This window comes from Sorex araneus, chromosome 1, assembly GCF_027595985.1.
Source record: "Sorex araneus isolate mSorAra2 chromosome 1, mSorAra2.pri, whole genome shotgun sequence".
NCBI classification, from domain to species: domain Eukaryota; kingdom Metazoa; phylum Chordata; class Mammalia; order Eulipotyphla; family Soricidae; genus Sorex; species Sorex araneus.
The window spans coordinates 40,605,015-40,631,567 of record NC_073302.1 but is presented as its reverse complement, the minus strand read 5'-3'; the positions used below and the strand labels follow the sequence as shown (position 1 = coordinate 40,631,567).

The 26,553-nt window shown below is 47.5% G+C and overlaps 1 protein-coding gene across 1 annotated transcript in view; it reads left to right on the top strand.

Moving 5' to 3' along the window:
* The first annotated feature begins 3,311 nt into the window (after positions 1 to 3,311).
* Positions 3,312 to 26,553, top strand: part of UBE2R2 (ubiquitin conjugating enzyme E2 R2) — a 95,548-nt gene continuing 72,306 nt past the window's right edge. Inside the window, exon 1 of the mRNA XM_055137278.1 lies at positions 3,312 to 3,834. Within this exon, the coding sequence (XP_054993253.1) occupies positions 3,658 to 3,834 (177 nt within the window). The 5' untranslated portion in view covers positions 3,312 to 3,657. The remainder of the gene's footprint in view (positions 3,835 to 26,553) is intronic.

Genomic DNA, 26,553 nt, shown 5'->3' with positions numbered 1-26,553 from the left:
TTAGAAACGGGCTGAATGACACAACTGCAATCTACCAACAGTCTTACCACCTAGGACAGAAAAGCATGACAAAAGACCTATGGAATTCTAGTTCGATGGAGAATGAAGTACACAGCCCATTAACACAGTAGGTCATGAGTCTCTCCAAACAGGTATGCATTTCTTAGTCATTCAGTCTAGGGTCACAGCAACTGTGGTTATTCACTCAGTTGTGAGCTGATTTGATCCCAGGAAACAGTTTCTGGTGTGGGTGCCAGGTACATGTTCCAGGGAGTTACAGGAGGGATTTACCCACCTTGTGGGTCAGGGTGGGGCTGTGCTGAGTTTATGTGGGTGAGATGCTTTGAAGATGAACTTTCAGCCTATTTGTCTACTCATAGCCTTGTTATTAAAGGTGTCAACACCATCTCCCACATTTCCAGGTCAGCAATCTGCTTGTCCTTAAATTGAGAGGTGGTGGAGGGGAAGTCCGAACCAGTCCGACACCATCATTTGGGGGAGGAGGTGCTGTCAGGTTGAAATCACTCCCTGGCTTCTGAGGTAAGCTCTAATGCCAGTGGAATTTGATCTCCTAGAGAGTAGATTTGAAAACTGCGTTCTTTGCAACTCAGCGACCTCTGAGAAATAGCACAATAACAACAAAATGCAGGGGGCCTTCAGAGCGCACTGGGTGCATGACTTTCTTCCCTGGAGTACAGTCTGGGACAGAGGCATAAGAGAGATCCTATCACCATTAAGTCATGTTGGTATTATGGGCCCTTGACATTAGTTTTGTAATCCCCTTCCTTCCCAAAACATTGTAAGGGCCAGGCCTTGGATGTGGTTTGGTGACAGAGTGCCTTCCTTACATGTTTGAATCTCTGGGTTTGATTCCTGGCAATACGTGTGAGCACACACACACACACACACACACACACACACACACACACACACACACACACATACACAGCAACATTAAAGCTTCCAGTTAGAGGCCAGAGTGATAATACAGCAGGCAGGATGCTTGTCTTGTACACAGTCAACCCAGATTTGATCCTCAGCTCCCCATAGAGTCCTCTGAGCCTCACCGGAAGCCTCACCTCTCTGAATGCAGAGCCAGGAGTAAGCCCTGAGCACTGCTGGGTGTGCCTCCAAAACTATAACCAAAACAACAACAACAGCAAGACAACTGTCAGGTCGTCAAAAACAAGAATCATCACCGTCAAGTAGAGCCTAACAAAGACATGAAGACTATGTGGTGTCCCAGATGGGATTCTGGCACAGAAATGAAAGGACATTATGTAAGATGGAAATAACAGGGAAAATTGGGTGAAAGGTATATATGGGAAATTTTGTACTATCTTAGTTTAAATTTTTTACCTTTGGGGTGACACCTGGACTTCCAGGGGTTACTCCTGGCTGTGTTCAGGGAACCATATGGGATGCTGGGGATTAAACTGGTGTTGACCAAGTGCAAGGCAAGCACCCTAAACTGGTATACTATCACTCTGCCTCCTCAATTAAAAAAAAAATATATATATATATAAAACTAAAATGTGTAAGATGTAAGTGGTACAGTTCCTACTTGGTTCTTGCCTTGCATGTTTGAAGCACTGGGCTTCATTCCTGGCACCATGAAAAAAAAAGCTGCTGAAAATAGAAAAAAAAAATCTATTAAAAATAGATGGTGATAGGAACCAGAGAAGAACTTGCCTTGCATGTGGTTGACCCCAATGTGAACAACCCACTAAGTGCAGAGCTGAGTATGGCCCCTGAGCACTGCTGGGTGCCCCTCCACCCCCCATGCTTGAGAGGTGGTGTTCTGAGTACAGCTACACTTTAGTTTTTCTTTTCTTTCAAGTTCCTAGGACCAGGAATGTAGTTCTTGGTAGTGTATTTGCCTCACATGTGTGAGACCCTGGATTCCAACCCTGGCACCAAAGAGTTAAAACACACACACACACACACACACACACACACACACCAAAACCCCATTTAATAAGGATCATTTACCATGTGCTAGATGCTATATATAGAGTTCCTATTTAGTCTTTACAATTGTTAGGTATAATTAACCCTTGAAGGAAGATGATGAAAAGGAAGCTGTATTGTAAACGATGGAGTCATTCGTTGTGATCCCCAAATTCAGAGTATGTTGGAGTCTCCCCTTATGATTCTTCCCTAGCAAACGTTTAAGCAGTTCCCCCCGCCCCTCCCTCCTCAGCATTGATCTATCCTCGCAAAAGTTCTCAGCTCAGGAGGTCAAATTTCAACCAGCAAACGCATTTCAGCTGATCAAAGGGTAAACTGAGGGAAAGCCAGAACATTCGCCCAAAGCTTGGAGGAGGAGAGCAAGTCACTCGGGGTGTCTGTATTATTTCCTTATCCCCCCCAACTTCCTCTTTGTAGTTCAGAAGAGAAGGGAAGTTCAGATGGGTCAACCCTCACCCCCTCACCCATCCTCCGAGAACACATAGTCATTGAGGGCAGGGCAAGACGTGCAGGGAGGACGTCGTGGGGGTGGGGTGGGGTGGGCTCTGGATCTCACCAAGTGGATGAGACCTCCCCCTACCCTCACCCCCGCCCCTCCTTGTCTTGCACAAACCAGGCCAAACCTCCACTGGGTGCAGGGATGGCAGATTGTCCTGGGGAGGGGCCTGCAGAGGCCCCAGATGGTGGAGGCTAGCGGGGGAGGGGAGAGGGAGGGCGCCAAGCGCACTTGGGCCGCAGGGCTTTTCCCCCGGGCGTGCACCGCGGCGTCCAGCCGCACCACGTTCACGGGCCAAGCTCGGGATCCTTCCCCACCCCCTCCTCCCCCACAATCCGGCAGCCGCTGGGGCCTTTAAGCGCCGGTGCGTGTGTGTGCTTGTGCGTGTGTGTGTGTGTGTGTGCTGGTGCGTGCGTGTGCGTGTGTGTGAGTTTGGGGGAGGGGGGCGGGGGGGGACACGTGTCGGCGTCACAAAGCGCAGACACAGCGCCAGGCGGGCGGCGGGGAGGAGGCGGGGAGGTGGGAGGAGGCGGAGGCGCAGGGACGGGGAGGGCGGGGGAGGGCGGGGCGCGCGCAGGCGCCGTGGGGCCGCCGAGCGCACCCCCCCACCCCCTCCCCGCGCCCTGTCCCGGCGCGAGTCCCTCCTCCCTCCTCCCTCCTCCTCCTCCTCCTCCTCCTCCTCCCCGTCTCCCTCCCTCCCTCCCTTCTTCTCTCGGCTCCGTCGCTCCCGCGGCGCGCGGCGCTCTCGCTCGCCTCCTCCGCCGCCGCTGCCGCCGCCGCCGCCGCCGCCGCCGCGCCCCTCCCCCGCGCAGCCGCCGCTGCTGCCGCGAGCCCCCCGCCCCCCGCCCCGCGGCCCCCCGAGCGGGAGCGAGAAGGAGAGGGCGAGCGGGAGAGCGAGCGCGCAGTCCCGGGCCGGCCCGGCCCCCCTCGCCTGCTCCCCGCCGCCGTCCTCCGTGCGCCCCCCACACCCCGCCGCGGCCAAGTGGAGGCCCCCTCCGGGGGGGGCAGGCCCCGAATCCCCCGAAGTCGCCGCGGCCCCCCGCGCCCGGGAGGAGGAGGAGGAGGAGGAGGACGGGCCGGGCCCGGGCCGGCGCACGGTCGCTCGGGGCCCGGCGCCGAGGGAGGGGCCTGGTGCGGGGCCGGCGGCCGGAGCGTGGGGGCGAGCACGGGGGCCCGGCGGCGCCGCCGCGATGGCCCAGCAGCAGATGACCAGCTCGCAGAAGGCCCTGATGCTCGAGCTGAAATCGCTGCAGGAGGAGCCGGTGGAGGGCTTCCGGATCACGCTGGTGGACGAGTCCGACCTCTACAACTGGGAGGTGGCCATCTTCGGGCCCCCCAACACCCTCTACGAAGGCGGCTACTTCAAGGTACCCCCTGCCCCCGCCGCGGCCGCCACCCCCCGCACCCCGATCCGGCGCCGCCCGCCCCGGGCCCCGCTTGCCCCGGGCCGCCCCGGCCGGCCCCGGCGCGAGCCAAGGCCCCGGCGGCGCCCACCCCCGGCCCGGCCGGCCGCGCTCCCCCGACGCCTTTCCTTTGTCCAGGGGGGGCGGCGCGGCGCCCCGGCTCGGCCCGGGCCCCCCCGGAGGCGGCGGGGCGGGAGGCCCAGGGCCGCCTTTGTGTTGCGGGCCCGGCCCGCGCCTCCCGAGAGGGGGGTCCGGCCTCGCCGCGCCGTCTGGAACTGCCCCAGAGGGCAGGGTGACCTGCAGCCTCCCGGGCTTGGACCTCCGCTGTTATTTTTTTGGGGGGTGGGGTGGGGGTGGGGGCGAGGGCCTGGTGGGGGAGGAAGGATGGTCGCCTGTCATGCCCCCGGCTGCCTAGTGGTGTGACCCGAGCCGGGCTTTGCGGGGTGGTGGTGGTGGTGGTGGTGCCCGGGCTGCGCGCGTGCCTTAAGGGGCTGCTTCCTCCTCGGCGTCTCCCCCACCTCACCCCACCCCGTGGGCACTCACGAAGCGGGACCCTTGGGTGCCCGCACACGCACGCACGCACACACACACACACACACACGAGGGGGTTGCCTGCGTGTTCTTGCTATTGTCCACTTGGGGGGAACTTGCATTTTAGCCCGCTCCCCCACGAGTGTGTCCTCATCTTCTTTTAGTGCTCAGTTTCCAAAAATGCCCTTTGTCCTCACCCTGCCACCAACTTCACGGCCTCGCCTCGTCCCCACCCCCGCGGAGAAGTATCCGGAGTTGGGGGGGGGGGACCGGCCCTGGGTAGGGGCGTTGAGAGTTTGCCGCTCTGGGGGGTTGCAGGGAGTGGGGGGCACTGGGGAGGGACGACACGACGCTGTTTGGGTCCGGGTGGTCTCCTAGGTGGAAGGAGCTGCGCCGAGCCGCTGTGAATTGAGTACGACGATCCCTTAGTGACCGTGGACCCGAGGTTTTTCCAAAATTTCAGACTAGTAAGAAGGATTATTTCAGATTCAAGGTATTTAAATTAAAACAGACAAACAAACTCCAAAAAACCCCTCCGAGATGGAGAATTTTGGTGACGTTGAGGATATTGTTTTGTTTCCCTGTTGTTTACCGTTTTTGAGGGACCAAGTCGCAGATTAAAAAAAACTTGAGAGTTCGATGTAAGTTGTGGTGTCCAGGGACCAAACCTGGGGCCTCACTCCCGCAAGGGAAATGGCTCGAGAGCCCAGCCACACGTCTGGCCTTGAACTTTGGATATTTTATTATATACTGGGGGCAGAGACCCAAAAAAATGAATTCTTTCAGGAAACCATTACATTTTGCTTTTTTTTTTCCTCTTCCAAAATTAAATAAAATAGAGCGGTGAGTCAATCTTTGTTTTGAAGGGAGGGGCTATCTTGGCAAAAGTTTTAAATCAGCATCTTAGTCATGTAGTAATGATGTGTATTTTTAGGACTGTCCCATTACTTTTTTCTTTACCAGTTTTAAGGTAGAAGCATTCGTTTCATGCTTGATGTTGGGTCAGCTTGGCAGAAAATGTAATGGGGGAATGTCAGATCTGTTTCTGGGATGGTGGTTGACTACCTAGTAAAATGTGAGAGGATTGTGGAAGAGCTGTACTCTTGTCTACTGTATGCTTCATGTTTTCTTTGTTCTTTTTTTCCTCCTTTATCCAGCACAGTATTTATTTTTTTTTTTTTTGCTTTTTGGGTCACACCTGGCGATGCACAGGGGTTACTCCTGGCTCTGCACTCAGGAATCACTCCTGGCGGTGCTCAGGGGACCATATGGGATGCTGGGCTTTGAACCCGGGTCAGTTTCATGCAAGGCAAACGCCCTACCCGCTGTGCTATCGCTCCAGCCCCTATCCAGCACACTATTGGGGTATCATTCCCACTGGATACGGGGGACCCTGTTGTGGCTGTTATTGAGTTGGGGCCTCCTGCATGCAAAGCACTCGCTCCAGCGGTTGAGCGCTCTCTCTCTGTCTCTGTCTCTCTCTGTCTCTGTCTCTCTCAGCTCTCTCTGATCCTGTGTAGCTTCATCGTTTATGGTCACAGCGTCGATGGAGGTACTTAAAATCTCTAAACATTCGAGTAATTAGTGACAGATTGGAAAAGGAATCGCCATATCTACGATGAAGGCTATTACTCTTATCAAATATTTATAGACAGTAGAAAAATGTGCGTGCCTGGCCCCCAAACCAAAAATAACGATGACAAGGGAGCAGAGAGATAGTGCAGAGGTAACACACTCGCCTTACATGCCACCGAGCCTGGGTCTTATCCCCAGCACGTATGTGATCCCTGAGCACCTCGGAGGTGTGACTCAAAAGCAGTAACAAAGAAACTGTGAAAGGAAATAGTGGGTCACAGATTGTAGGATTTTTGTTTAAGTAATGGGAAAAGAGTGTGGAGAGAAACTCCTCATTAGGTAAATACTAAAGGGGCCTCTGTAGCATACACTTTATTTTTGGGTCTTTGGGCTGTGCTCGGTGTGCTCAGGGCTTGCTCCTGTCTGCTCAGGTGGCTGGCATTATGTGGCAGGTGCCAAACCCGGGTTGGCTGCATGCAAGGCAAATTCCTTATCCCTGTGCTATCTCTGTGTCTCTAGCATGCTCTTAATTTAAAGGCATTTCAATTTCATTTCTATTTAAAAAGGTTTTTAATTTTTTTTTTTTTTGGCTGTACTCACCAGTGCTCAGTTTGTAAGCACTTGGGCAATCATGTGCAGTGCTGGGATTGAACCCGGGTCAGCTGTGTGCAAGGCTAAACGCTTTACCATGTACTATGCCCTGTTCCCAACCCCAATCTCTTTCTTTCTTTCTTTCTTTCTTTCTTTCTTTCTTTCTTTCTTTCTTTCTTTCTTTCTTTCTTTCTTTCTTTCTTTCTTTCTTTCTTTCTTTCTTTCTTTCTTTCTTTCTTTCTTTCTTTCGTTTTTTGCTTTTTTGGGTCACACCTGGCAATGCACAGGGGTTACTCCTGGCTCTGCACTCAGGAATTACCCCTGGCCGTGCTCAGGGGACCATATGGGATGCTGGGATTTGAACCTGGGTCGGCCTCGTGCAAGGCAAACGCCCTACCCGCTGTGCTATCTCTCCAGCCCGCTTTCCTTCTTTCTTTCCTTCTTTCTCTTTCCTCTTCCTTCCTCCCTCCCTCCCTCCCTCCCTCCCTTTCTCCCTCCCTCTCTTTTTTTTTTTTTTTAATTTTTGGGTCACACCTGGCATTGCTCAGGGGTTACCTCTGGCTCATGCACTCAGGAATTACACCTAGTGGTTGCTCAGGGGACCTGGAAATTGAACCCGGGTTGGCCGCATGCAAGGCAAACGCCCTACCCACTGTGCTATCGCTCCAGCCCCTCTATAAGGCTTTTGTGACATGTACAGAATGTTTGAAAATTCCTAAGTAGGTTTTATGTTTTAATTTTGTTCAGTAACATTTTCTTCCCCACTGTATGGGCTTTTGTCCTAAAAGTTTTCCACTGGAGGGAGAGATTTATGGTCATGAAGAGTTAACTACATTACACTGGTGATAGGTCTAAAAACCATTGTTTTTTATTTTACTGCTTTTGTTGTAAAACAAGGCTTTTAGTGTGTTCCATTACAGCTGCAGTTAGAAGTTGGCACAGGGCTTTCTTTCTTTTTTTTTTTTTCCTGGTTTTTGAGCCACACCCTGCAGTGCTCAGGGATTACTCCTGGTTTTGCAGTCCTTGGGGTTCAGGGGACCATATGGGATACTGGGGATTGAACCTGGGTCGGCTGTGTGCAAGGCAAGCGCCTTAGCTGCTGTACTTTCACTTGGACCTAGCACAGGGCTTTCTTTACCACGCATAAAGTAACATTTACTGTAATTTCTTGTTAAATTTTTAAATTTGCATATTAGTTTCTGTAGGTTGTGATTCTTAACATTCTTATAATGTCTAACTTTTACATATTATTAGACTAATAACTGATTTTTTTCTCTCCATGATTTGATTCCAAACCAATTAAAAAAACTTGGGGGGAGTTTTTTGGGCTATACCCAGAGATGCTTGGAGGCATCTTGCAGCTTGGACTCAGGGTTGCTCAGGGGGACATTGGTAGCCCCTGTAGAGTAAGCCCCTTAGCCCTGTACTGGCTCTTCAGGCCAGACTTCAGTCTGTTTTGACTATGATAACCAGTTATAATGGAGATTTGTGAGATTTGTATTTCACAAAAAAAGTTTTTTAAGTGAATCACCGTGAGATACAGTTAAAGACTTACAGACTTTCATGATTACGTTTCAGTCATGCAATAATCAAGTACCCATCCCTCCACCAGTGCCCATTCTCCATCACCAATGATCCCAGTATCCCTCCCGCCACCCCTACCCCTTGCCACCCCCTGCCTCTGTGGCAGGCACATTCCCTTTTTCTCTCTCTCTCTTTGGGTGTTAGTATTTATTTAATTTATTTGTTTGTTTGTTTATTTATTGCTTTTTGGGTCACACCTGGCGATGCACAGGGGCTACTCCTGTCTCTGCACTCAGGAATTACTCCTGGCGGTGCTTGGGGGACCATATGGGATGCTGGGAATAGAACCCTGGTCGGCCACGTGCAAGGCAAATGCCCTACCCACTGTGCTATCGATGCTCCAGCTCCATGGGTGTTAGTATTTAAAAAAAAAAAATAAATTAAACCAATTTTGCAGTTCTTGAAAAAATATTTTGAAGCTCTTTGATTCTGTGTTTGGGGGAGGGGGACCACACCTGGCTGTGCTCAGGGCTTTTATTCCTGGCACTGTGCCTTGGAATCAGTCACTCCTTAGCAGGACTCTGGGGACCGTAGATGTGGTGCTGTCAAATGTGGGTCGACAGCATGTAGGGAAGTGCCCACACAGAAACGAAAAATGAAGAGTGCCTCTTCAATAATGCCCATAACATAAAAGTGTAAATGAGGTCTGGGCAGATGGAACAATGGGTAGGACACTGGCACATGGCCTACCCGGGTTTGTCCCCACAACCTAATTAGTCCTTGATAGTGGTCACCCTGAGCACTGAGTCAGTCCTGAGTAACTCAGGTGTGGCCCCCCCCCAAACAAAAAACAAAAGTGTAAATGATACAGAAGACCCGGATTGGTGAGAGAGTGTAGAAAGTGTGATACTTGCCTTGCAAGTGCTGGGTTTGTTCCTGGTACCAATAGGGTCTCCAAGTACCACTAAGAATGATACCTGAGCACTGGGCCAGGAGAAAGCCTTGAGCACAGCTAGGTGTGACCAAAAAACAAAAAACACCAGCCTCCATAAAAAGACACAGAAGCAAAGTATTGAGTTAACTTTCTATTGTTCTGGTTTTAGTCATTTAGACTGGAAATGAAGTATAGATGTGTCCTTTTTATTTTTAGACCACACCTGGTGGTGCTGGGGAGAACCACGTGGGGCCAGGGATTGAATCCTGGGGCTCAGTCATCTCTTGCCCCACTCTTTCGTTTTTGGGAACCGATTATTTGGGAAGTATTACATATTAAAAAATTTCCTTAATAGCTGCTTTGTAAGATTTAACACTCATTCTCTTAAACTTGCCTATAGTCATGTTGAAAAATAAGATACAAGGATTGTCTTTATTTGTTTTGAATAAATGAACCTATTTGTCACCAGTTTTCTTTCCTTTTTTTTTTTACCCTCCTTTTAAGATTTTTGTGTGTGGTTTTGGGGCCACACCCGCCAGTGCTCAGGGCTGACTCCTGGCTCCGTGTTCAGGGATCATTTTGGCCAACTCTGGGGATCAGAGCTGTCTGCAAGGCAGTCACCCTCTGCCTGTTCTGTAGCTTCGGCCTCTCCTTTTCTTTCATTTTTTATTTTGGGGCTACACCCAGCAGTGCCCAGGGCATACTCCTGGCTCTGTGCTCAGGGATTGCTTCTGGCAGGCCCTGGGGACCATAGGGAATGCCAGAGATCAAACCCAGGTTGGTTGGCTGTGTGGAAAGCAAGCACCCTACCTGCTGTACTATTGTTCTTTTTTAAAAAAAATTTTTAATTTAAAAAAAAATTTTAATTTTTTTTTACCCTTTGGGTCACACCCAGCAATGCTCAGGGGTTACTCCTGGCTCTGCACTCAGGAATTACCCCTGGCGGTGCTCAGGGAACCATATGGGATGCTGGGAATTGAACCCGGGTCCGCCGCATGCAAGGCAAATGCCCTATCCGCTGTGCTATCGCTCCAGCTCCATATTGCTCTTCTTGTCCTCACTTTCTATCCCTCAGAAACATCAAACTCCCTTCTTGCTGATAATGTACTTCAGCTTACAATATACTCTTATTTTATGATTGTCATTTAATTTCTTGTTGTTTTTTTCTTCTTCTTCCTGGTTTTTGGGCCATATCTGGAGATGATTAGGGGTTTACTCCTGGTTTTGTACTTGGGAATCACTCCTGGTGATGCTCGGGGGACCATATTAGATGCCAGGGATCAAACCTGGGTTGGTTCTGTGCAAGTCATGTGCCTTGCTGACTCAACTGTCTCTTAGGCCTTGTAAATTCTGGTGTTTTGGCCATGCTGGCATTGCTGCTGTACAGTTAGGGATCACTCCCAGTGCTTAGGGATTAACGCCTGGAGAGGCTGAAACCGTATGTGGTACCAGGGGATCTCGAGCCTGGGTCAGCTGCATGTGCAAGGCAAATGCCCTGTCTGCTGTGCTATCACTTTGGCTACTAGAAAGTTGTTGAAGGACCAGAGGGATTGCTCAATGGGTTGAGTGCATACTTTGTATGTGGGAGGCCCAGGTTCAAACTCCATCACTCCATGGTCCACCAAGCATTGCCCAGAAGAAGTCCCAGAGCGCTAAGCCAGTAGTAGATGTTGAGCACTGCTGGGTGTGACAAACCCAACCCCCCAAAACCCAGTTGACCTCTGCTCTCTGGTCACTGCCTACCTGGTCTCCTGCCCCCTCCACCCCCCAACACATACACCCAGTCCCCAGCAATCACTGCCATGGCCCTGTTGGGCCAGAGCAGCATTGCATCACAGGCCCGGACACGGAACCATATGGCCTGGATTTTCAAGTATTGTGGGATAGCCCCCAGCCCCCTAAATATTGTTTGGGAGGTTCCCCCTCCTCAAAATATAATGATGACTTGTTTACTTTTATCTGGGAAATTTGGGTCGTCCTGTAAAAAACGCATTTGAAGTGTTTATTCACTTTTGGAGTTTTAAGCCACCCCTGGTGGTGCTTGGGCCATTCCTGGCTGTGCTCAGGGGGTCATATGTGATGCCAGTGATTGAACCAGGCTTGGCTAAAGCTGCCACATGCAAAACAGTGCCTTACATCCTGACTGTCATCTTTTGGGTCCCTGCATTTTTATTTTAAATTTGAAAAAAAAAATTACTGGTTTTGGGCCACACCCAGCAGTGCTCAGGCTTCACTCCTGGCAGGGCTGGGAGGAGACCACTGGGGTGGTGGGGATTGAACTTGGGTCTGTTGCTGCAAAGCAGACACACCTTACCCACTCTGTATTATCTCTGGCCCCTGGGCCCCTGCATTTTCAGAGAGTCAATTCTTAGAAGCCCTGTTGCAGAGCATTTGGATAGGCAATGTAAATAAATTTTTAACATTATTAAAGTAGCACTGTTAATTGAAAATGAAGACTTCTTTTTTTTCCTCCTTGGTGAGGGGGGCAAGTTTGGGGCAAGTTTGAGCCATACCTGCCCGTTCTCAGGGTTTATTTCTGGCTCTGCTCAGGGATCCCTCCCGGTGCTCCTTGGGGACTCTATGTAGCACCGTATATAGTACTGCAGATTAAACCTGGGTTAGCTGTGCACTAGGCACATGCCTCACTTCTGTCCTGTACCTCAGCCCTGAAAATAAAGTTTTATAGTGAGTCTCTCACTTAAAAATTTTTCATTTGATGGGAACCAGAGATGAATGAAATTCAGCAGTAGAGCACTTGCCTCACGGATGTGAGCTCTCTGGGTTCAGTCCCCTCCCTCATAGGACTTTTAGCTACTTATTTGTTTTGGGTTGCAGATGCTCAGGGGTTGCTCCTGGCTCTGCACTCAGGAATCACTTCTGGTGCTCAGGGACCATATGGCCTGCCGGGGATAGAACCTGTGTCAGCTGTGTTCAAGGCAAACATACCAGCCACTGTACTATCTCTCCGGCCTCCTAACTTTTAAATTTTTATTTTTAAATTTTTTAAATTATTTTAAAATTATTTATTAATTTTTTTTTTTTTTTTTTTTTTTTGCTTTTTGGATCACACCTGGAGATGCACAGGGGTTACTCCTGGCTCTGCACTCAGGAATTACCCCTGGCGGTGCTCAGGGGACCATATGGGATGCTGGGAATTGAACCCGGGTCGGCTGCTTGCAAGGCAAACGCCCTACCCACTGTCCTATCGTTACAGCCCCTAACTTTTAAGTTTTTTTAATTTTTAAAATTAAACCAATTAAACCAATTTTTTAAATTGAATCACTGTGAGATAGACCCCTACAAAGCTGTTCATGATTAGGTTTCAGTCACACAGTGTTCAACACCCATCCCTTCACCAGTGTACATTTCCCAATACCACCAATGTCCCTAGGTTCCTTCCCGTTACCCCCACCCCGCAGCCTATCTCTGGCAGGTGCATCTCTCTCTCTCTCTCTCTGTCTCTCTCTCTCTCTTCCTCTTCCTCTTCCCCCCTTCTCTTCCTCCTCCTCCTCCTCACCCACCTCCCACTCCATCCTGCCCCTAACTTTTTTTTTTGAAGTTGTAATGAGTGCTGAATAAACTGAAGCAACATTTTATATAGGAACAGCTAATGTTCAGTGGTTTAAGATACTAAATGCCATTTCAGGTTTTTCATTTTTTATTTTTTTGAGAAACCATACCTGGCTGTGCGCAGAGCTTTACTCCTGGCTCTGTGCTCAGGGATCACTCCTGGTAGGGCTCGGGGACTACATGGGTGCTGGGAACAAACCTGGGTCTGATGCAAGGCAAACACTATCACCACTGTACCATCTCTCTGGCCCTTCTGTTTTATTTTTATTTTTTACTTTTTCCCCGTTTTGTTTTTCTTTGTTTTTTTTTCTTTTTGTTGTTGTTTTTGGCTCACACCTGGTGATGCACAGGGTTTACTCCTGGCTCATGGACTCAGGAATTACTCCTGGCGGTGCTTGGGGGACCATCTGGGATGCTGGGAATCAACCGGGTCATCCTCATGCAAGGCAAACGCCCCACCTGCTGTGCAGCCTCTCTCCGTTTATTTTTTTTAATTTTTATTATTATTATTTGCTTTTTGGGTCACCTGGCGATGCACAGGGGTTACTCCTGGCTCTGCACTCAGGAATCACCCCTGGCGGTGCTCAGGGGACCATATGGGATGCTGGGAATCGAACCTGGGTCGGCCGCGTGCAAGGCAAATGCTCTACCCACTGTGCCATCGCTCCAGCCCCCCCTCTCTGTTTATTTTTAATATCAAATATAGCACATTGATATTCAAGAGACTATGATTTAATCCTGTTAAATTGATTTCAGATGCATATTCTAGATTATACCTTATCTGAAAATAGGAAGTTTCTTAAAACCCGTAAAGTCTCACAGTTAGCATCAGCCAGGGGGCACTTGTGACCTAGTTGTGAGAAGTCCTTCCTTTAAAATCTGATAGTCTTCTTTTTTTTCTTCTTCTTTTTGTGAAGCAAAGTAGTTTTTAATGAATGAAACTGGGCTGTGAGAGGAGAGGAAGAGGGGGATTAAATGTGCCCCAGAGAGAACACAGGCTTCTCCGGAGTGGAAATAAGCAAAGAAACAGACAAGCAAGCGAGATACGTGCTCGAGTGATGTCGAACACGGGCTTGAAGAGCAAGCCTCTATATTTCAGTTTCTATTTATTTTAGTTTTTTGGGTCACATCTGGAGGTGCTGGAAGACGGTTCCCAGCTTGGTGCTCGGGGGTTTCTTCTGGCAGTGCTTGGGAGACTGTGGTGTTCGGAAACGTGGGAAGCATGAGCTCCAAATCACGGCGCTGCATCACTCGAAGTTGTTATTTTTCCAAGTGATGTTTCACGATTCATCTGTTTTGTGTGGTGTGGGTTCCCCTGGAGTGCTCAGGGGCCCTGAGGTCCTTTCCATGGGTGCTCAGCAAACCGTGTTGAGGTATTGTTTAATGCAGGGCCTGCGGGTGAACTGCTTAGGGCCCTCGGTGTCACCTGGGAGGTGTCCGAAGACTCCAGGCCCACCCAGTGGTGCTTGGGGGTGGGGGGGGAACCGTATATTAGAGATCAGGCCAGCCTCATGTATGGCGTGGCGTTAACCCCTCTAATAAGTCTCTGGTAAGTCTTAAGTATCAGTATCGTTTTAGACTTTATAAAGTAAGGATTTAAAACATTTTTTTGGTCCCACCCAAAGGTGTTTAGGAGTTATTCCTGGTTCTGTTCTAAGGGATCACTCCTGGCAGGCTTGGGGGACCGTATGGCCCAGCGCTACATTTTATATGGAGTCAGGGAAGATATTCAGATGTTAACTTTAGAGCATCTGTAAATCATTATCATAAAAATGTCTCTATACCTGAAAGCTTTGTAACTTTCCACATGGTGAATCAATAAAAGAATTAAAAAAAATAAAAAAATAATAAAAGCTCAAAAAAAAAAATGTCTCTGTGCAGGACCAGGGATTCGGCTCAGAGAGCTGGAGTGTATGTTTTGCTTTGATCCCTGGCACTGCTTGTCCCCAGAGCAGCATTGGGGATGACCCCAGACCGTGAGCCAGGAGCAGCCCTTGAATACTGCTAGGTGTTGCCCCCAAACAAAATAAATAACAGCAACAAAAACAGGTATAGACTTTATGATACCGAAATTAGAGGTGTACGTGCTATTGACCCAATGGTAAATGGCAGTTAACATTAAAATATTTCAAACTTTAAAATTTGAAATTAGAGCATTTGTCAACAGCCGTAATCTGTCATGGTGAGATGGTCTGTTGCTGACGCTGGAAGAGAGTACTGTGGGAAGGGCACTTGCTCTGCATGCAGCCTACCCGGGTTGGATTCCTGGCACCAAATGCGGTGTCCCAAGCCCTGCCGGGAGGAATCCCTGGGCCCTGCTCAGGAGCACTGCTGAATGTGACTGACCCCCATGCCCCCCAGTAAAAATCCCAACAACAAAGTTCTTTTTTTTTTTAATTAATTATTATTATTTTTTATTTTATCACCATGTGGAAAGTTACAGAGTTCTCAGGTTTATCTCTCAGTTATACCGTATTCAAACACCATCCCTTCACCAGTGCCAATATTCCACCACCAAAATCCCCGGTATACCCCCCGCCCCCCACTCCAACTGTATAACTGATGAATTTCACTTCATTTTCTCTTCACCTTGATTACGTTCCATATTTCAACACAAAACTCACTATTCCAACAACAAAGTTCTTATGCATCTTAAAAACTTAGCTGTCTCAGTAGCATAATAAGATTCTAGAAGGGCTTAGAAAACAGAACTCCATCTTTTTTTTTTTTTTTTTTTTTAATTTTTGGGTCACACCCAGCAATGCTTAGGGGTTACTCCTGGCTCTGCACTCAGGAATTACTCCTGACGGTGCTCAGGGGACCATATGGGATGCTGGGAATCGAACCTGGGTCAGCCGCGTGCAAGGCAAACGCCTTACCCACTGTGCTATCGCTCCAGTTCCCAGAACTCCATCTCGCTGAAAGATTTTGTTTTGGGGCCACACCGGGAACTTGGGGGTTCCTCTTGGCTCAGCACTCAGGAATTAATCCTAGTGGTGCATACTATAGTAGGTAGGGGGCTCAGGTCCCGAAAGATCACATTTAAAAGCTGTCCATCTGGTGCCAGTTAAGCTTTTTAATTTGAATTACTGTTGTGAACCTATTGTCAAGGTATGAAGAATAAGCAGTTATAACATGCTTAAACATTGAGGCCTTATGTAATTATGCATGCAGTTTTTTTTTAATACAATGTAGGTATTCTTAGCTAATACATATTGTTTATGATGTGCTACTAGCTAGTTCTGTTTATTTAGAGGTTTGGTGCCACACCCAGCAGTGCTCATGACTGTTCCTGCCTCTGCTCAGGAGTTAACCTCTGGTAGCGTGTGGGGGATCACCCACTTCCCAGAATCAAATTGGGTTCCCTACACTACATTATATAAATTATCCTACAGTGCTCCTGTTAGTAATTATTTCTATCCCACCCGCACAACAGAACCTGGCAAGCTCCTCGTAGTATATTCGATAATGCCAAAAACAGTAACAAGTCTCACAATGGAGACGTTACTGGTGCCCGCTCGAGCAGATCGATGAGCAAGGGGACGACAGTGCTATATAAAGAGAAACTAAGTCACACTCCTTAAGAGGTCAAGCTGCTTTCCAGTACTACAATCTTTATATAGAATATCTCATATAATATTATCATATAGTATCAGAGAGTTATTATTCTTTATATAAAGAGAAACTAAGTCACATACTTCCCTAAGGTCTTCAGAAAGTTGTAATATGAAGTGATAGCACACTGTTCGCTTGAAAAACCAGTATTTTGTTACTGACATGTTTGATCACTTAGGATAATACTTAGGATATATAAGTGGAGTTTTAAGAAAATTAAGTTCAGGGCCTGGGTATATATAGTTCAACGCTGGAGTAATTACATTGAGGTCCTGTGTTTGGTCCCTGGTACTGCAAAAAAAGAAAATCCAATTTGTGGAGAATTTTATAAAAATGATTTAAAATTTTACAAAAGGTGTCTGGAGACATGTATGACATTAGGCACTTGCCTTGTGTGCAACTGATCCTGGTTTGATCCCAGGCACTACATATGATCCCCTGAATTCCAGGAGTGAGCCCAAATTTTTGTTTAAGCTTAAAGTCTTGGGGCCGGATAGATAGTACTATGGATAGAGCCTTCACCTTTCATGAGGCTGACCAGAGCTTAATCCCCAGCATTGCATATAGTCCCCAGACCTCCCTCGCCCCCCTCCCCTAGAGTAACTCCTGAGTGCAGAGCCAGGGATAAGACCTGTACACTGCTGGGTGTGGCCCTCAAACAACAATAACAACAAAAAAGTTAAAGGTCACAAGGGTCATCATCTGTTCCCCCTTATTATGGGGAGATATTTTAATGATGACTTCCATTTATGCCTCTTAAATTTACTGGAACAATTAATTCCATTTGATCTTGGACTTGAATTTGAGAATGAGAAATTACTGTAAAAGGATTTTTATTGATTCATTCGATAAAAGCTATATTATACTTCAAGGGGACAGCGGGATGGTGCTGGTGTTGTTACATGTCAATCTGGGGTCTGAGAGAATGCAGGGGACTTGCCTTGCACACAACCAACCCAGGTTTGATCCTTGGCATCCCAGATGGTCTCCTGAGCCTGCCGTGGGTGGTAACTGAGTGCAGAGCCAGGAATAAGTCCTGAGCAGATGGGACGCTGTGAATTGAACCTGAATCAGCGGTGTGCAAGGCAAACTCCCTACCCCACTGTACTCTCTCCTGAGGCTCTCAGCTATGTATGTAATGCAAGGGAGTAAAATTGATTAATGAAATATAATACACAGGTACATCTTGACAGCTGACTTTACTTGAGGGGAAGAATGGGGAGCAAAGGGTAGAAGAGATTTAGGGGAAGTAACAGCTGCTAAATTAAAAGAAAAATGGTGCAAGGAGATAGTTTACAGGATTGGTTCTCATAATGCTTAGCACTATGTGGTTCCCTTAGCACTGCCAGGAGCAGTTCTTGTGTACCAAATTGGGAGTAGCCCCGAAACAACACTGGATGTGGCCTAAGAACTTGAGAAAAAAATAAAAGGAACCCACCACCACCACCACCACCAAAAATTATAGGAGTTGGGAGATTATACAATGGGATCTAGCACATGTTTTTTTCTCTTGGGGCTTCTGGGTTCAGTCTGGCACTGCCTGGTCCCCTGAGCACTGTTAAGAGTGACCCCAAGCATTGCCCCTAAAGTAGTGCCTGCGCACTGCTGGGTCTGGCTCCAAACCAGAAATTGAAATTAACGAAACATCTGAAATGACAGTGGGAGGATGATAGGAGTTAAATTTCTTTTGTTTGGACGTTTAGCCACAACTGTTGGTACTTAGGGGTCACTCCTGAAGGCACTCTGGTTACCATAAGTAGTGTCAGGGATTAAACCTGGGTCAGCCACATGCAAGGCAAGTGCCTGACCCACTGTACTCTCTCTTCAGCATCCTCCCCCCACTTTTTTTTTTTTTTTTTGGTGAGGCCACACCCAGTGGTGCTCAGGGATCACTCCAGGTGGGTTTGGGGACTATATGGAGTGCTGAGGATTGAACTCAGATTGGCCGCATTAAAATTTTTAATACAGTATTGAATTATGGTTTTAAAATATGATGATGCCAACTTTTTTTTTTCTTTTTGGGTCACACCCGGCAATGCCCTTCCCGCTGTGCTATCGCTCCAGCCCCTGATGCCAACTTTTATGGAATATTTCCCAGCAGAAGATACCAGGCCCAGCTGTGTGACACTCAGCCTGGCAGTCCGTGTTGTTTGGACTTGGCAATTTTGGGAGCTGTTGGGGCCCTGTTGGGTTATAGCCAGCTGTGTTTGGGGAGCCATGTACCAGGGATCAAACTGGAAGCCTCTGCATGCAAGGCATGTGTCCTAGGCCTCTGTGACATCTCCCTGACTGCCAGGCACTTGGGGAGGCCAGAGAACTTTCAGTTTTGAGCTTTCGTTTAGATTCTAGCTTTCAGTTGAGTTTGTTAAATGGCATTCTTTGGGTGTTTTATAGCAGTTTCAGACCCATGCTGTAATTTCCATGAGGGATGTTATTTGGGTCACATCTGGCTGTGCTCTGGGATCACTTCTGTCAGTGCTCATGGGACTGTTCTCCGTCCTGGAGATTGCGCTAAGAACAGCAGCAAGCAAGACAAAGTGCCTGCACCCTCTGTGCTATTTCTCTGATCTACAGATTTTTTTTTTAATCTTTTCTCCATTTGGATTTCCATCTTTGATATTTCTTATGATCTTTCCTCTTTTGATACACACCTAGCAATGCATGCGGTAGTTGGGGTACACTAGGGCCACATTTGTGTTGGTTGGGAGGCAAAGTGCATTCAGCACCTGGGATTGAACCTGGGACCTCACCTAGGCCAGTTATACACTATACCATTTTGTGTGTGTGTGTGTGTGTGTGTGTGTGTGTGTGTGTGTGTGTGTGTGTGTGTGTGTGTGTTTGCTTTTTGGATCACACCCGGCGATGCACAGGGGTTACTCCTGGCTCTGCACTCAGGAATCACCCCTGGAGGTGCTCAGGCGACCATATGGGATGCTGGGGATCGAATCAGGGTCGGCCTCGTTCAAGGCAAACCTGCTGTGCTGTTGCTCCAGCCCCTACACTATACCATTTGAACTACATCCCTCCTGGTCACCTTAATCTTGGATTTTGTTTTTTGTTTCTTTGTTTTGTTTTGGTGCCATGCCTGGTCATGTCTGGGCTTATTCCACTGCAGTCTGGAATTACTTCTGGCAGTGCTCGGGGGACCATATGAGATGCCGGAGATTGAACCTGGGATGGTCGCATGCAGGGCAAATGTCTTACTCACTGTACTGTTACCCTGGACCCATCCCCTTGATTTCATAATTCTTTAGTTACTTTGCCATATTTCGTGCCTGGGCAACTGATGCTTAATTTGGACAAATCCCATAAAATAATTTGTATTGTGTGGCTCACTCAGGATACATAGTAATTCAGATAGTAAACATGGAATGATTGCTACCTTGTTTAAAATAATCATGGCTCATTTATTATGTTGAGAATTGGCAGTTATGAAAGCCTGGGTAATATGTTGTAATACTTTATAGAAACAGTGAATTGTGTAATCTTTGGTTTTGGATCCATACCTGGTTCTGCGCAGGGCTTACTCCTGATCTGTGCTCAGTGAAAACTCCTAGCAGTGCTGGGGGGGATCGTACGTGGTGCTCAGGATCGAATCATGGCCGTACATGCATGGCCAAATGCCTCACATCCTGGACAGTTTTTGGATCAAGAAAAAGAATGACAGGATAGAAACATCCAAAATACAGTGGTGGGAAGGTGTAATTGTGGTGGGATTGGTGTTCAAATATTAAATGTCATCAAATATTGTAAACTACTTTATAAAAATAAAGTTAAATTAAAAGAAAAAATGATTTATTTTCATTTATTTTTGGCTTTTTTTTTGGGGGGGGGTCACACCTGGCGATGCACAGGGGTTACTCCTGGCTCACGCACCCAAGAATTACTCCTGGCAGTGCTTGGGGGACCATATGGGATGCTGGGAATCAAATCTGGGTCAGCCGTGTGCAAGGCAAACATCCTACCGCTGTGCTATCACTCTAGCTCCTATTTTCTTTTTTTTTTTTTCTTTTTGGATCACTCCTGGCGGTGCTCAGGGGACCATATGGGATGCTGGGAATCTAACCCGGGTCAGCCTCGTGCAAGGCAAACGCCCTACCCGTGTGCTATTGCTCCAGCCCCTATTTTCATTTATTTTTGACTTTTGGGCTAGTCCTGGTGATAACTCAGGGGCTTACTCCTGGTTCTGCACTCAGGAATTACTCCTGGTGGTGCTTGGTGGACCATATGCTTGCTGAGTGCATCCTGTCGGCTGAGTGCAAGGCAAGTATCTGCTATGCTATCGCTCCAGCCCCCCAGAAGAGTGATTTAAAATTTTGGTAACAGTACCATTCTTATTTTTCTTTTTTTCTAGTGACCTGGTTTGAACCCAGGTCAGGCGCGTGCTCTTAAGTCACTGAGCTACCTAGCCTCTTTCTTAGGAAATAGTTTTGTTTTGATTTAGTTTGGGGCCATACCCAGCGGTGTTCAGGGCTTACTCAGGATCACTCCTAGCTGGCTTGTGAGCTACATAGTTTACCTGGATTCATCCTCCACATCCTGTATAGCCCTACATACTCGCCAGGAGTGATCCCTGAGTGCAGCGCCAGGAATAAGCCCTGAACACTGCCTGGTGTGGCCCAAAAACAAAACAAAACGTTCTTTCTTTCTTTTTTTTTTTTTTTTGCTTTTTGGGTCACACCTGGAGATGCACAGGAGTTTCTCCTGGCTCTGCATTCAGGAACCACTCCTGGCAGTGCTCAGGGGACCATATGGGATGCTGGGAATTGAACCCGGGTTGGCCACGTGCAAGTCAAATGTCCTACCGGCTGTGCTATTGCTCCAGCCCCAAAACAAAAATTCTTAATGGAAGAGTCCCTAGGTTTTAACCTAAGTTCTACCTAAACACCAGATCCTCACTTAAACATTCTCTGTCTTACAAATTTTTTGTCATCTTTATTTAAATACTGAAATGCGATTAACCAGTTCCAAAGAACTCACAGGTAGAAAGTGAAGAAATATTACTTTTTAAATCTGTTTTCGAGGGGTGGGAAGATTTGGGCTACACCTGGCAGTGCTCAGGTCTTTTAATCCTGGGTCAGCACTCAGGAATCACTTCCGACAGGCGTGGGGGGGACCCTGTGGGATTCCAGGAATGGAGCCCAAATTGAGCACAGAGCCAGGAATAAGCTCAAGAACCATTGGTTTCGTCAAAACGAAAAGTACTGTGGCTGTGTGCAAAGCAAGCACCTTACCTGTACTTACCTGTATTATTGCTTTGAACTGAAGACGCCTTTTTAAAAAAAAACACCTTTAAGACTTTAAAATGAAAATAGTTTCTGAATTTTGAATGGGTAAATCATGACTTTAAATCCCTCCCCCCCACACTTTTTTAATTGGTAGATGTGGAATAAATTATTTATTTTGCTTTTTGGATCACACCTGGCAATGCACAGGGGTTACTCTTGGCTCTGCAGTCAGGAATTACTCCTGGAAGTGCTCAGGGGACCATATGGGATGCTGGGATTTGAACCTGGGTTGGCCACGTGCAAGGCAAACACCCTACCCACTGTGCTATCGCTCCAGCCCCTGGAATAAATTATTTAAAGAAGTTCTTCAAATAAGAAATTCACTGTATCACTGTTATTCTATTGCTCATCGATTTGCTCGAGCGAGCACCAGTAACGTCTCCATTGTGAGACTTGTTACTGTTTTTGGCATATCTAATACATCACAGGTAGTTTGCCAGGCTCTGCCATGCGGGCGAGATACTCTCGGTAGCTTGCCGGGCTCTCTGAGAGGGGCAGAGTAATCGAACCTGGGTCAGCAGCGTGCAAGGCAAACGCCCTGCCTGCTGTGCTATAACTCCAACCTTAAAAAGAAAAAGAAACATTCAACTCACTACTTTCCCTTCCACAACTGCTGCTGCTTCTCTAAATCTGATTCAATCACAGTATTTCTTAATCTCTGTGGTATAACAATCCAGTTACAAAAAAAAAAAAAAAACAACAAACCTTAGAGCTAATTTCAACACTCTCAATTCTTAAATTTCCAAATAAAAATGCTCAGTTTCAATTTATGAACTATCCCTTAAGTTCATCTATTTCTCTTCGCATGAAGTTCTTGTACAGTATGGCACTACCGAGACAGTATCTGCATTCCAGGGCTTCCTACTCTTGCATAAAGTAAAATCTCCAAATACAGTATAAGACTTCTCGAGTCTGAAGTACTACCTCTACTTATCATCAATTACTAAGTTCTACTATTGCATAAATTTTTTTTTGTTTTTGTTTTTGCTTTTTGGGTCACACCCAGCGATGCTCAGGGGTTACTCCTGGTTCTGCACTCAGGAATTGCTCCTGGCAGTGCTTGGGGGACCATATGGGATGCCGGGGATTGAACCCAGGTCGGCCGCGTGCAAGGCAAACGCCCTACCCGCTGTGCTATCGCTCCGGACCCCTATTGCATAAAATTTTGAAATAATTGCTCCATTTCAGAAACAGAGTTGGAGCCATCAAGATGCCTGGTCCAACAGTCACCTCACCACCAGGGTTTTTGTAGGAATGAATGACTTGTGTGCTCTATACTGTCTCCCAGGTTTCATTCCTTCTTGCTTCTTCCTCTTCCCCAAACTTCTGCGCGCTTTCTAGCAGTTACTCTATAGTTTTGAGGCTGGAGTGATAGCACAGCGGGTAGGGCGTTTGCCTTGCACGCGGCCGACCCGGGTTCAAATCCCAGCATCCCATATGGTCCCCTGAGCACCGCCAGGGGTGATTCCTGAGTGCAGAGCCAGGAGTGACCCCTGTGCATTGCTGGGTGTGACCCAAAAAGCAAAAAACAAAAAACAAACAGTTACTCTATAGTTTTCTATTTACTTAACTAGGAAATATTTCCAACTAGTGGTCATGGAGATAAGCAGCTCAGTAATTTACGTACAGAACGACAGTTCAGGGGCTAAGGCAGTTCAGCCTACCTCCAACCAAGGTTTGATCCCCAGCACTGTATACTCCCCTGATTATTTAAAGAAATTGCTCATCAATCGTTTTGAACAGGAACTGAGTGGTGAAAGTAGGTAAAGGGATATACATGATCACCTTTCAGTATTTTTTTTTTGCAAACCTTAAGGCCTGAAAGGAGGGAGGGAGAAAGGGGGGGGGAGAGAGGCAAGGAGGGAGGGTGTGAGAAAGAAAGGAAAGAAAGAAGGAAAGAAGGAAAGAAGGAAGGAAAGAAGGAAAAGAAGAAAGGTGCCTGCCATAAAGGCAGTTCTAGGGGAGGGGGAGGTAGGGAATCTGGGGACATTGGTGGTAGGAAATGTACACTGGTGAAGCAATGGGTGTTGGAAGAACATTATATGACTGAAACCTAATCATGAACAACTTTGTAACTATCTCACTGTGATCTAGATCCAGTTAAAAAAAATTAAAATAGTTTCTTAAGTGCAAAAATTGGAAAAGTGACACAAGAATTTTTTGGCAGAGGAGGACTGTGGGGTGGATTTAGGCCACCTCTAACAGTGCTCAGTACTTACTCCTGCTTCTGATTTCAGGGGACCGTAGGCGATGCAAGGAATAAAATCTGGATTGGCTGCATGCAAGGCAGATGCCTTTTCAGCTGTACTATGTCTGTGGTTCCATGCCTATCTTTGCCATTTTTAATGTTTCGGCGGTGCTCAGAATTGAGCCCAGGACTTATATATGCAAGACAGTTATTCTACCACTAAACTGTATATATTCTGTCCCTTTTTTTGCTTGCGCTGATATTTTCATCATTGTGTTTTGTTGACATTAAAGACAAACTGTAAATTTTACTCCGTCTTTCCTTAAGTATTTCTTTTGTAGTCGCCCACCCTAGACTGGACACCATGTCCTATCATGAAAGTCTGGCAGTCAACATTTAATTTTTTGGGGGGCGGGGGGGTCATACCTGGCAGTGCACAGGGGTTATTCTTGGTTCATGCACTCAGGAATTACTCCTTGTGGTGCTCGGGGGACCATATGAGATGCTGGGAATCGAACCTGGGTTGGCCATGTGCAAGGCAAACACCCTACTCGCTGTGCTATCACTCCAGTACCCAACATTCAGTTTTTATCATTTCTTTTTCCTCTTTCCACATTATATCTCCTCCTCCTCCTCCTTCTTCTCCTTCTGCTCCTCCTCCTTCTCCTCCTCCTCCTGTTCCTCCTGCTCCTGTGATGCTCAGGGATTACTCCTGTCTCTGCACTCAGGAATTACTCTTTTTTTTTTTTTTTTTTGGGTCACACCTGGCGATGCACAGGGGTTACTCCTGGCTCTGTGCTCAGGAATTACTCCTGGTGGTGCTCAGGGGACCATATGGGATGCTGGGAATTGAACCCGGGTCGGCCTCGTGCAAGGCAAACACCCTACCCGCTGTGCTATTGCTCCAGCCCCTCAGAAATTACTCTTGACTGCTCCGGGATCCATATGGGATTCTGGGGATCGAACTCAGGGGATCGAACTGGGGTCGGCCATGTGCAAGGCAAATGCCCTTCTGACTGTATCATGCTCTGGCTCCTATCCAGTTATTTTTAATGCTCTTATCTCTGGCATTTGGAACCCTCCTTTCCACTCTTAATGCCACCATGTAAGTTCACACTCAGTTGTCACTCACTTGTACTGTGATAGCTCTTTGCTCTTTTATGCCCTTCCTGTCTACATGACCACCAGAATAACCTCTTAAAGCTCTGATCCCCGGCAGTAGTCAAGAGCTCAATGACTTAGACTGCCTTCCTTGCAATCTTAAAGTGAAGGTGAATTCTCAGTGTTGCTGTGTATGCCCAGTGAGGTTCATACGGCTTCTGCTATTTGTGCATGGCAACTGCTGACTGGGATCCCTGGCTCTGCGCCCCTGTTGCTTTTTGGGTCACACCTGGTGATGCACAGGGGTTACACTGAGGAATTACCCCTGGTGGTGTTCGGGACCATATGGGATGCTGGGAATTGAACTTGGGTCGGTGGCGTCTGCGCCCCTGTTGGGTGTGTGAACTCTGTAACTAAAGGGGCGTGGTCCCCGGTGAGCACCATCAGCCAAGAAGTGTGATTCTTGGCAAGCCCTACAGCCAGAATATGCTCAAGAATTACAGCTGAAAGAGTGCAGCCCCCAGGAAATGCAATGTCCACAGATATTTTGGCACTATAACCAGATGTTTGTGCGACGTCCCCCATGCCCCTCATTGCAGCATGGAAGGGAAGGGACATGGAGGGAAGTGCAAAGATTTTTTTTTTTACTTTTTGGGTCACACGCGGCGATGCACACGGGTCACTCCTGGCTCTGCACTCAGGAATTACCCCTGGTGGTGCTTGGGGGACCATATGGGATGCTGGGAATCGAACTCAGGTCGGCCGTGTGCCAAGGCAAACGCCCTACCCGCTGTGCTATCACTCCAGCCCCACAGAAATTACTCCTGGTGGTGCTCAGGACCATATGGGGTGCCAGGATTGAACCCACATCAACCACAGTGCAAGGAAAACTCCCTACCTGTGTACTATTGCTTTGGCCCCCTACCTATAACCTTTTGAAATAACTTACATGTTTTATTTTGTTTACAAATTCTGTTAATTTGTCCAACAAAGCTGTTCTGTTCTATACATTCTTTTTTTTTTTCTTTTTGGGTCACACCCAGCGATGCACAGGGGCTACTCCTGGCTTTGCACTCAGGAATTACTCCTGGTGGTGCTCGGGGGACCATATGGGATGCTGGGAATCGAACCTGGGTTGGCCGTATGCAAGGCAAACGCCCTCGCCGCTGTGCTATTGCTCCAGTCCCTGTTATATACGTTCTTACACCATCACTTGAGGTTCCACTTCAGGTTATACTGAATTACGTTTATTGAGGTTTGAAAATATTCTTTCATGTGGTTATTTCACATAGTCATATATATATAGAGGCTTACTTCAAACTCTCCGTATTGACTGCTCAAGTAAACAACTGAACTGAGAAGTAATAGTCAATATTTATTGTCATTTAGAGACAAGAAAACTTTGCATGAAATAATTTGCCTTGTTAATTGACTTAATGTTATTCCTACTATTCTCAACTCTCTTGAACAGCTGTTCTCTCTGAAAGGCTAATTTTTTTCCCTTTGTTTTTGAGCCACACTTAACAGTGCTCAGGGCTTACTCCTGGCTCTTCACTCAGGGATCACTCCTGATGGACTTGGGGGATCATTTGTGATGCTGGGGATCAACCCCAGGTCAGCTGTCTGCACTGAAAGCACCCTACCCACTGTACTAGCACTCTGGCCCTGAAGGGTTAATCTTAAAGTTTTCTCTGGATGTGTTTTGTTGACTACTGCAAATCAAATAGGATTTAATTAAGTCTTCATCAGCAAATGGCTTTCCTTGT